Source organism: Etheostoma spectabile, chromosome 3, assembly GCF_008692095.1.
Source record: "Etheostoma spectabile isolate EspeVRDwgs_2016 chromosome 3, UIUC_Espe_1.0, whole genome shotgun sequence".
Lineage (NCBI taxonomy): Eukaryota > Metazoa > Chordata > Actinopteri > Perciformes > Percidae > Etheostoma > Etheostoma spectabile.
In genome coordinates this window covers 24,715,674-24,727,197 of record NC_045735.1, presented here as the reverse complement: position 1 = coordinate 24,727,197, position 11,524 = coordinate 24,715,674, and the positions used below count along the sequence as shown (strand labels likewise).

The 11,524-nt window shown below is 39.3% G+C and overlaps 2 protein-coding genes across 3 annotated transcripts in view; both read left to right on the top strand.

Moving 5' to 3' along the window:
• The first annotated feature begins 102 nt into the window (after positions 1 to 102).
• rilp (Rab interacting lysosomal protein) lies at positions 103 to 10,317 on the top strand. 2 transcript variants are annotated; one of them, XM_032512309.1, is made up of 8 exons: positions 103 to 767; positions 2,758 to 2,884; positions 4,597 to 4,718; positions 5,808 to 5,993; positions 7,252 to 7,421; positions 7,612 to 7,737; positions 7,822 to 7,920; positions 8,918 to 10,317. In XM_032512309.1, the coding sequence occupies exons 1-8, from the start codon at positions 429 to 431 to the stop codon at positions 9,042 to 9,044; spliced, it is 1,296 nt and encodes a 431-aa protein (XP_032368200.1). In that variant the 5' UTR covers positions 103 to 428; the 3' UTR covers positions 9,045 to 10,317. The 2 variants fall into 2 exon arrangements, with proteins under 2 accessions (XP_032368200.1, XP_032368201.1); XM_032512310.1 differs by having other exon boundaries at positions 105 to 767; positions 2,761 to 2,884.
• A 372-nt stretch (positions 10,318 to 10,689) lies between these two features.
• Positions 10,690 to 11,524, top strand: part of scarf1 (scavenger receptor class F, member 1) — a 9,331-nt gene continuing 8,496 nt past the window's right edge. Inside the window, exons 1-2 of the mRNA XM_032512299.1 lie at positions 10,690 to 11,046; positions 11,356 to 11,417. Coding sequence (XP_032368190.1) covers positions 10,949 to 11,046; positions 11,356 to 11,417 — 160 coding nt within the window. The 5' untranslated portion in view covers positions 10,690 to 10,948. The remainder of the gene's footprint in view (positions 11,047 to 11,355; positions 11,418 to 11,524) is intronic.

Sequence of the window (11,524 nt, the reverse complement as noted above, 5' to 3'; positions counted from 1 at the left end):
ACCTGGCAGGCTAGTCTCTGCGTGTAGTTATGTGTACTCAAAGTACATTGGTCGAAAAAAAATAGGAGGTTCTTGCAGCGATTAGCCTGCAGGAGTACTGTCCTGCACTGGTGAGCCTTGCACTACAGTTCACTGCGGAGTACTCTATGTTCTTGTCTTTGTTTTGGTAGACTGTTATTGACACTATTCAAACATTGAAAATGCATGACGTGTTGTTGGAAGAGGAGCAAGTTAAGTTCAGGCGTGTCAGTAGCGTGGGCTCAACATTAACAATGTGCGCACTTTAAACTTCACAACTGAGCTTGTTCGTCGCTTTCACATTTCAAATTACTTTTATTTTGCGGCTGGCTGTCATGTCGCGCTGACGAGCCACTGTCAGTTTCGATAGCAGATATAGAGCATGTGAAGTGAACTGTTCGGAGTCAGACATGGAGGCACCTGAAGCGCACTCGGAGACCAGAAACACAGAGGGCTGTTTTCACAGGACCTTCTCGGCGCTAACTGTGGATGATGTGTACGAAATAGCCAAACTGATCGGCACCGAGGTGGAGAAACTTATCGATGGCTGTGGCAAAGACAGCGTCGTGGGTCTGGTGCCAAAAATAGTGAAAGTGTTGGAGCTGCTGGAGAGCTTCGCGTCGAGAAACCATGCTCACAAACTGAAGGAAGAGGAACTGCTTAAGACCTTCGAGACGATACAGCTCCAACAGCAGAAGAAACGCGTGGGGAAAGAAAGCGACGAGGGCAACGATAAAAATGAAATACGGGTGAGACGTGGGCGCTTTTAATCCTCCCAGTATGTCGTAAACAGCCTAGCTAACGTTATAAACCAGTATTTTTCAACCACTGTGTACGTGTTATTATAACGTTACAACTTTGTAACATTGCTTTACTTTAACGTTACGGTTGTGTTCTCTCGGGTCAAACATTGAATAGTTGACGGGCAGGCCAGAGGAGCCACTGCTACTGTACAAACGTTACATGGCCGACGCCTCCAAAATGTAGCTAGCGTCAACATTAAAGTTACAGAGGGCTTGAACAGACTGTAGCTATATTCACAACGTTAACTAACTTGGAATACCAGCCCTGTCGCTCAATCGCCTTGTGCCGTCAAGGCGACCGCGGTATGACAGGCTAAATGCCGTGGTGTAATTAAACGTTAACAATTAACTTAACAATGTTTACTTTTTTTTTTTGCTTTTCTATATCCACGACGTTCCACTTCCTTCATGAGGCTATTTTGCGGGGGCACCGTGTTTTTCCTCCCATCCCAGAATGCTGTGTGGACAAGCTAGAAGGTCCATGGTCATCTGCATAGCCGGACCTTCCTCCACAGCACTGTGAAGGAGGGTCTGGCAATTTCAGATGACCATGTTATAGGCTACTTGGTGTTATTTATCAAAGTTAATGCAAACTACTGATATTTTAATTAATGTAAATGTACAACAAATATCAATGATGATGTAGTAGATTATATGTGTAATAGTACTTATTTTAGCATGTTGTAGGCCTACATTAGACCCCCAACACGACAAAGTGGACCACTGGGTAGTATAGTTTGTGGATATTCAGTTAATATAAACTTTAAATAGGAATATCCACTCTGAATTATGATATTAGGGATTAAAAGGGCCTCAGCAGCTCAAGTTTGCTCGAGGGCCCCTGATTGGAAATGAAAAATATTTCATAAAAACAAAAGGCTAACATGAAAAGAGTATTCTTAAGACATGAGTACAGAAACAGGGTAATCAAACTGCACAACTTCGTAAAGAGACTAGTAACAATCAGACCCCTCTTAAAAGTGAGTCCTTTAGAAGCCCTAGTATAGTGTTCCTTTGGGAAGTTTATGGGTGTGTATTGCATGAGCACAGAGCCTTAAACAAAAATCATAATCCCTTCTCTATGAGTTGCTCTCACGCTCACATCAGAGATCAAAGTAATCTCCTCTGTTTTTACAAACATGGCTTTTTAGTAAGCATGACGCAGCATGCAGCCAGACAGTCAAATTGCAGCTACAGACAGCATGTTGTTCGCTTGCTACAACACCTACAACTTTCATACAAGATGGCTATCATTCAACTCCTAAATCTATCAATTAAAACAATTATCACTTTTCTCACAACTTCAGCTTCTTCTTACACATTTTAACCAGCAATCCAGTTTAGCTTTAGCATTAGCTTTTCAAAAAAAATTATTTCACATATTTTTTTTACATTAGTGGTGTTATTCAACTGGTAACTGAAATTCATACCAATTAAAACAATTCCCACTTTTCAAACTATTATCATTACTTCAACTTCTTACAGATTTAAGATATTAATCCAATTTAGCTTTAGCAATTTAGCTGTTAAGTATTCACACGAATTTTCCGCAGGAAAGGAATTTTCTAGTTTTACAGTGATATATAGTGGGAAATTCAAACTGGTACATATGGGACATTAAAATGATTGTTACCGTACAGCCAAAGGAAAGATTGTATCACAAGTGTTATGGTTTAATAACAAGCCAAGTAACTTTGTTGTAGTCAAACCGTGTGACAACCAGTCTTTCAAATGATTTTGGAAAGAATACTTTAAATACTTTGCTCATACTAATAAAGTCTTAACAAATTATTTGTTCTGTGCTGTTTAACAAGACATTTGTAATGATTGACTTAACAAAATGACGCACCTGCTTGGACACAAACTATTTTGCACAGGGCAAAGGGCAATTATATCAGATCTTGCTCTTTTACAGTCAGTCTTCCACCCTCTCAAGCAGGAGCTGCAGCAGAAGGAGCAGCAGTGGAGGAGGCGGTGTGAGGAGCTGCAGTCTCACGTACAGCAGCTCCAGGAGGACCAGGAGGAGCTGCAGAGCAGGCTGAAGGGCAGCCATGCACAAGAAGGTAGGTCCAAAGATCTGAAAAGTAAAATTTATAGTTTGTTAGATGACTTCGAAAATCGGCTCCAAATTACTTCATTCCAAAAGCAAGGTTATGATACACATGAAAGTGTGTGCATATCACAAAAACAATCTAGCATGCTTTGTACCTCATTGCTTGAGAATCGGATTTGAATACACCAGTCCAAGAATGCAAATGTAGTTCTTTTCATGAAAATGCTTCCCCATCAATGACTGCATATTGAAAGCAGCGGGTTAACGGTCGTAGGCTATGTGCTGAGGCTGAAAGCTGTCAGACTGGTCGATGCGATGTTAATAGTGCAGTTATGTTGGGGGGGTGAAGCAGCAGAAGTTATCTCAGGTAGGTGATGACTCAGAAGAGGGCTGTGTTTACCCTGTAAAATGATGACATTACACTAATAAAAACAAAGAAATTAACATTATATACATATATATATGTGCAGAGTAGGTTTATTATGTTTTTCTGTTTTAAAGAACATTTCATCATATTTTCACTTGATAAATAAAAGTCAATATTTTCTAAAATAGGAAAAATAAATGTAATGCTAACTGGCTAAATAATTATTTGTTGGTACACACAATTTACATTTGACACTACATCCATTTAGGTTTAATAGTTGGCAAAGTGAAACAGAAAAGATATCATTACATCTTCTCAGTAATGTGAGGTAGAGGGTGGAGTCCCCTCACCGACTCTTGTTTTGTCTTGTACGGACAAGAAAAACAAAATGTCCTATTACCAGTTTATTTGACAAGGCCATGTGGCAGATGAATATGATAATAATCTGTTTCATGTGATAAATGCGGCTGCTGCCTGTTAGGCTCCCACACGTCACTCAGCTGACGTCAAATGTGCTGTCGATTATTTCAGTTTAATAACAAGAATTATAACATTTTAAGGGACCAAGTATACAGTTGTAATCTGTGCCTCCTAAATCCCCAGCATGGTTTAAAAGAAAGACCTTATTTTTTAAAAGGTCAGTTTAACAAAATCATAAAACAAAACACAAACATCTTGTATCTGCATAGCTTTGGTTTTATTTTCCTAGGTTTTGAGATATCTCCTTCAATGATTTCTCCCTTCTCTTCGATACAATAGAAGTGAATGCAGAAAAGAAATTCAGTACATGTCTTTCCAAAATGTCTCAGTCACTAATGTTACTCTAGATAATCCACAACCCTCTCTGTCAACCTGTTTACTTTTTAGTGAAAAAAAGGTTCCTTAGAAAACGGATAATCAACGTTCTGTTGATTATCCTAATTTACTAGCACTGGAAAAAGTTGATGTTGAACCTTTTTTATTTCACTGCTGTGCTAAATATAATTCTGTTTACCTCTATATGCTGGGATGGTGGCATAGTTTTAGAGATGAATATCGTAAATCCAGCATTTTTGTTTTTTTAACTACCCGTATGCACTCATCACTCTACTCTATGCATTTCCCATGATTAGGTTGTGACATGATAGCTTATTCAATCCTACTGATCAGTAAAGTGGCTCTAGTAGCCATCTATTAGCCATCTATTAAGTACATAATCTAACAATATAACACAACCTATTCTATACTTGAATTTTGTCATTGATTAATGATTCTTACTCTAAATGTATTATAACAAAAGTCATAGTCAGCAGTGTTAAAAAGGTTTCACAAACAGGATGAATGTTCAGGGCTACTGTTTCTGTGAATATGTGCAGACCGTGTCCAGCGGCAGGAGCGAGAGGTGATGCTGAAGCTGAAGGAGGTGGTGGACAAGCAGAGAGATGAGCTGAGGGCTAAAGTCCAGGAGATAACCACCATTTCCAAAGAAGCAGAGGCGGTAAGGAGTGTATGACCATTGTGTGTGTATGACCATTCTTCTGCGTATGCATACATTCATGCAACAGAAGCTCCCAAGTCATTTTTCAAACATTTTTATCATTTCATTGATTAAACATTTGGCAGCTGGCTGTCACTGGCTTTCTAGCCTGAAGACAAAAGTATAGAGAAACTGTCATCCTTGCTGGAATGCATGACACCTGGACACGCAAACGCTATTTTATTATTTTTTATTTTTTTATTTTTTTATTTCAAAGGTTGGTTCCTTAAAGACATGTTGGCTTTCTAATAGAAACAATAGTGTTTGTTATATTACTAATGATATTTGTACATGAATAATTAAATGTATCACATGCGGCATCAAATCAGAAGTTACATCATGTAAATTACACCAATAAACGTGGTGAAAGACAGAAAGTGTGTCGGGGGAAGAGTGCAGAGATTATCCCCATAATTACTGTTTCAGAATTTAACTGCATTTAACACATAAGTCTGGGCAGAGTTTCCACCCCCACACAGCCATTGTGTGTGTGTGTGTTCTTGTATGAGTGTTTGTGTGTGTCTGTATGTGTGATAAGTCATGTATACCACGTGATTTAAATAGCAACCATAACTGTGTGTGTGTGTGTGTGTGTGTGTGTGTGTGTGTGTGTGTGTGTGTGTGTGTGTTAATGCTTTGTTTTTTGATCTAAGTCAGTTGACTTGCGTTTTAAAAAAACGCTCATGGTCAACTGAGCTATTTCTCTGTTTGCTCAAATGGATGTCTAGGATGTTTTCGCATCGTTAAAATGAATGCTACACTTGTGTGGTTTCATTCCTTGCCCTCTCCTTCCCCCAGACCTTTGGTCCATATCTATCGCATGGAGTTATTTCACCCCACTCTCAGATGCAGATAGTTTGTCTTTTAGGTTTACCCCCGGCTTGTTGGTTTTTGGTTGAACTATATTTATACATGGTGGTAAATATGGAAACTGTCTGTTTGATTTTGAACCTTTTTAGTAGGACTATTTGCTGCTGGTTTATGATTATAAATTGTAGTTTGTCTGTCTGTGTGTCTGTCTGTGTGCATGTGTGTGTGCATGCACTGCAGCTCCAGGAGCAGTTGGAGCGCTTTATGAAGATGAATGCAGAGCTGCGACACAAGCAGAACGTGCTGCAGGCCCAGCTGAAGAGCACCGTGGAGAGGAAGGCCGACATGGAGGCCGACCTGAAGGAGAAAAGCAAAGAGATAGAAAACCTCCAAACACAGCTGGACAAAACCAATCGCAACGGACCTGTATGCATGACCCTTATATACTTAATATATACTTCATTCACTTCATTCACTGACTTATTTCCTTTATTTCATGTCTAAAAAATGTTTAGCCTACTTCTTATGGAGTAAGAACACTGTCAAAAAGATTTATGCATAACTTTATGTATTCATATTCGTATTTTAATATTCATATTCATATTTTTATACATTTGTGCGTAAATTACATAGGCATGCAAAATTACGTTTTCATACATGTGTGTTTTTATCTGAGTGTGACTCTAGAAGCTATGACTGTAAATATTCACGAGTACAACTCTGATTTCTACAACTATGAATTACTATAATAACTACGAATTCTTGAATGTGAACACGAATTCAAGTTTACGGTTACGAGTAACTAACAAATAGCACTAGCTAGCTAGAGCTAACAGCAAGTAAATATCGTTCGGTTGCAAGCTAAAGCAATAACGTCTATGAGTTGCAGAAATGTATATCATTATAAAGTGCTATCAAAGTAGTAAAATCGTATGAAAAATGTTGAATAAACAAGTTTTTTTACTTTACCTGTGATGCTGAGTCTGGGCTAGAGGCCTCCGGCCGGTTAGCCATTTTTCACCTGTGACGCATGCGCATTAAATGTAATCGAGGTTCGATTACCCTGGCCTGTGACGGCAGTGACGTCATTGCAACTGTTTTTTTACTCATGCCCGTAAACTTGAATTCGTGTTCACATTCAAGAATTCGTAGTTGTAGAAATCAGAGTTGTACTCGTGAATGTTTACAGTCATAGCTTCTAGAGTCACACTCACATAAAAACACACATGTATGAAAACGTAATTCGGCATGCCTATGTAATTTACGCACAAATGTATAAAAATACGAATATGAATATTAAAATACGAATATGGATACATAAAGTTATGCAAACATCTTTTTGACAGTGTTCTTACTCCATAACTTCTCATGTGTAGTGAAGTTTTTGCTTATTCAAGTCAGAGATGCTTTTTCATTTATTAATGGTACAAAAAATCACAGAGCTGCAAAATTTATCTGGACAATTATCTTATTTTGCTGCTTCCATCATTTTAAAATGTTCTGCACTAAAGTAAATGGAAAGCTTGTACTACTGATCAAATGACAGCCACTTTCAAACATACTCCAACCAAAACAAACTGGCATGTCTCTCCGATTTCTCACGAGCTCAAGACTTTGTCGTCGACTGTAGTTTGATGTGTTTTCGTAGACTGTATGACCTGATGTCTCTCGGTTCTCCCATCAGTTCAGTCCAAGTCAAACAGCTTGTGAGTCCAAGAAAAAGGGGACCGTTGACCAGAAGGACCCTGATCAGCCGTGCTTCACCAAGAAGGAGGTGCGGGACATCATTTTCGAGAGGAACGAGCTCAAAACCAACCTCTTCCTGGTGCAGGAGGAGCTGAGCTACTATCAGAGGTGGGTCTACTGTCTGTGTGAGTGTCTTGTTTTGCCATCCATCTGAGAGTAAGCTTTAGTTGAACATGTCCTGTCGCGCATTTCAGCAAATTGAGGTCAGTTTAAATCCACTTGCAGTGACTGTGGCTACGTGGATGATATAGTTTACCTGCGATGTTAGATGTACACGAACATGATTGTGTGTCTGCAGGGAGATCCTGAATGAGGAGAGGTGTCCAGGTTTCCTATTAGAAGCCGTCCGCTCTGCCATCAAAAAGAAGAGAAAGCTTATCAAGGCAAAGATGCTCGGAATTCCAGCAAACGAATGCAGCAGCAGGTCTATCTTGAACACACTCAACACACATTGTGATATCCAGAATTAATGGGTCTGTTATTTACAGTTTTTTGTCTTCTTGCCAAGTGATGAGGAGGAGAGGAGTTCTCTGTTTGGGCAGACAGAGGTGGATGGCACTGAAGTTGACGGCACTACCAAACCAGCTGAGTCGCGCATTCAAAACCTGTGAGTACAACTTAGACCTCCAGAAACACTGCTACACTGCACCGACTTGGCACCATATGCTGATCTGCAAAAAGCCAGAGATGATTTCCTCATTTGTTTAGATCTCTGACCTGGGTTTTATGGTAGTGGTGAGTTGGTAAAATATAAGTTGTTTACATTGCTTGCAATGCTTTACAGTGTTGATTCAACAAAAAAATGGACTGAAGTAAACTGAAGTCAACAAAAGGCCATACGCTGTTTGCGTTTCCCTCTTTACCTTTACTACAATCTTTGTAGCTGCTGAGATGGCTGTATTTTCTCATGATTCCAGTGTCTGGCATGCTGGACATTTTTCTGGTTATCTTTAATGTACTGTATGTGTGACATTGTGCTTCTCTTCAATGATTTGTCCAAAGAAAAGCGCGTCATTAAAAAGGCCAACAGATTTGTTTTAGTTTTTCTTGTAATTGTGTACGTACGACACAGAGATCAGACTCACATTGACTAATATTTCTCTTGACAGGAAAGCTCAGGATTAGTACTTATTAAGTGAAGAATGTGTTTGACGACTCCTCTCTGGCCAGGACTGTAAATACAGTTGGATCAAGATGTGTTGTGGGGCTTTTGGACTTTATTATATAAATAAATAAGCATTGTAATTTCTGCTGGTGACTATCTAAAATTAAACAAGAAACATAAAATTTTTTTTTTTTAACCTAGTGTCTCCAAACGGAAACAGTTGAACAGTATTTATGTAGAAAAATGATCTAGTCAATTCTAACAACTAAAGCACTCTGCACTATAACTCTCATTAAATGCAAAGCAAGAGCAATAACACAACACAGCAGATATCGTCTGTAAATCAAAGCATTGATTTTAATCTCTCTCTCTCTTTCTGCTGACACTGTATGACACTGTAGCTGTCCTTACATCCTCATCAATCCGGGACTATGTTTAGCTGTAATCCCTGACTGCAGATCTGACCTCATGCCTGTCTTTTCTACTCCGTCTGATGCAGCTTTGGCTTCCTAACGCGGTCGGGCAGCGGCCGGAGCTCCACCCACATCAGCAACTCCGCCTCCAGCTGGGAGATCATCGGAGACTCAGAGGCCGCTGATGAGACGGGGCAGCGACCGTCCCTCTGAGCCTGGTACTGACCCCAGAGTTCACAGTGTGGGACTCCCTTCTTCCCTAATTCACAAGTTCTTCCTCAGCTGGTATCAGAAAGAAGGGGTTTTGGCTCAGGAAAAATATTACGAGGACATTTGAACGCAGCACTTCCAAAATCATAATGTAAGTGTGAGGAAAGAGAGCGTGTGAACATTTTTAAACAAAGCTTTTTTTGCTTTATTTCGATCACAACTTCCCTTTTTGTAAATTTCATTCATGGCCTAAGTCCCCTTATTCTTCCACAGAAGTGATTCACAAGTATATTCAGTATAAAGGGTACAGTGTATTACAGTATTAAGAGGGATAGTTTCATCTCACCACAAAAAAGATACTTCCTTTTGTAGGATTGAAGTTTTAATATAACAATCCTGTTATCCGTCATTGTGAGGAAAGTGCAGAACTGGGTTATCCCGCCTAGATATTATATATAGAACCTCAAACATTTTTAACAAAAACCAAAGATATTGTAAAGGTATATATTCTGAAATTAAACTCTCCCTTCTAGTAATATGGAAAGCAGTATAATAAGTTCACCTCTGTTCCACGACAGGGCATTGGTTCATTTTAAAACTAACAATCAAGATTTTACCAAAAATCTATCATGTTACTTTTACCTCAGTAGGGGAATTTTTAAGCCACATGTTTACTTATGTAATTTTAATTAATTGAGGCACTTTTATTCTCAAGGCAGAAAAAAAGAAAATTGTAGTCATATTATTGCATTTTAACCCCTTAAGCCTTCACTTACAGCTTGTATTGTAAAAATATATTTTCTTAATTTTTAGTCATTGCACAGAGTCAAAGCCTTTGGCTGGTGTGTGTTTGATATCTGTGCCATACATGTGTATGTGTATATGTGTGTGTAAACAAATGTATACTGGCTGGTGTACCAGCCTCTGCATATTGGTTACTTTACTTTGAAAGGAAGCAATGAGCTTCCTTGTGATTTTTTTTTTGTGGTTCCCACCACCATCAGCTGACGAGTTACCAGAAAGTCCCCACATTCACTTTGTCTGACCCCTCTGAATGTCTGGCCATAACACTACTCAGACAATGACAGGCCAGTAATGTATTTGTTGAGAGACAATGTATGACCTTCCAATCCGATCATGTTTTCCTAAAATACGGTTTGCAATTTATTTTTGTAAGCATGTTATTGCTGACAATAAAGATTTAGGATTTCAATTGCCATGTGAGTGAATATTTTTGATGAAATGTGTTAAAATCAATAAAAAAATGTGGATTTTATGTGAAACTGAGATTTCAAGATTCAATTAAATCCATTAAATATATAATTGTGTCAAATAGAAAGGATCTTGCTGCATTTTTTCCCCATAATTAAAGAAAACAAAGACTAGATTCAAAAGAAGGCAATGTGCACCAAATGTAGCTGCTGTTGAACGAAAAGATCTTTGTACTGGCTTTCAAGACTTACAGTATAAGGACGACGAAGGGGTTCTTCATCATGTCCTGGAAGACAATAGATTCTGGGGAAAAGGTGAACATCAGGGGTGTGTGTTTGCGTTTGGTCGAGTCCCACCAGTGTGTGCGGCGAGTTTTGTGCATTAGTGTTCAACCATCTTTAAAAAGCTCTGTGTCAGGCTGAATAGAAGGAAGTGGCTCTGACTTCCCCAGGAAATGGAAAGAGGAAACCTGGGGGCTTCGACCTCTCTGGCTGCTGTGGAGCCACAAGACGGCGCACAGCAGATAAAGAAGGAGGGAAGAGTGGAGGGTGGACAAAAAGAAAGATACTGCCTCTCATTGTGCTCCCTCTGACTAGAAGGAGAACAAGTTGAGAGGAAAGTCAGGAACAGACTGGACATAGAGACGTGAAGCCGAAAGATATTTGGTCTCGGGTTTTTCTGGATTTTGTGTGGCGATGAAGCTTCTCCTTAGAGCTCTGAGTGCTCTGCTCTGCTTCTCGCTGTCCTCACAAACACTGGATCCTGATGGGAGGAACGTCTGCCACAATATCAGGTACACTTTTACTTTACCTTCATCTACACCTGTTTGGATTATAACATTCTTTAAAAAACAACACAACATTAGTAGTCTTCCTGTAACTACTTGTAGTTCCAAGGTATTTCTCAAGGAGCTCCACCTTCTCTAGGAGTTTAGGACTCTCCTGCAGAGCTCCTTCATCTGAATAAAGGCCATTTTATGTCTTCATTTCTTTTTAATTATTTTGTGAGACTGTTGCTAGCGTTTGTTGTTACATTTTTCCTGCAGTTTTTTTATTTGCTAAGTTAAAGATTTGTCAGGCTGATTTAATTATTTTATATTCAGGGATCCCTCCACCCTGGTCTGCTGCACTGGATGGCGTCAAGAGGGAAAAGAGTGCACCATACGTGAGTTAAACTATTTGAATGGACAGCAATCCATACAGGAGTTTCACTTTTACGGCCTCCATGTTTGCTTTGTTTTCCTAGTGTTTCATTCACAAGTGTGTGTGTGT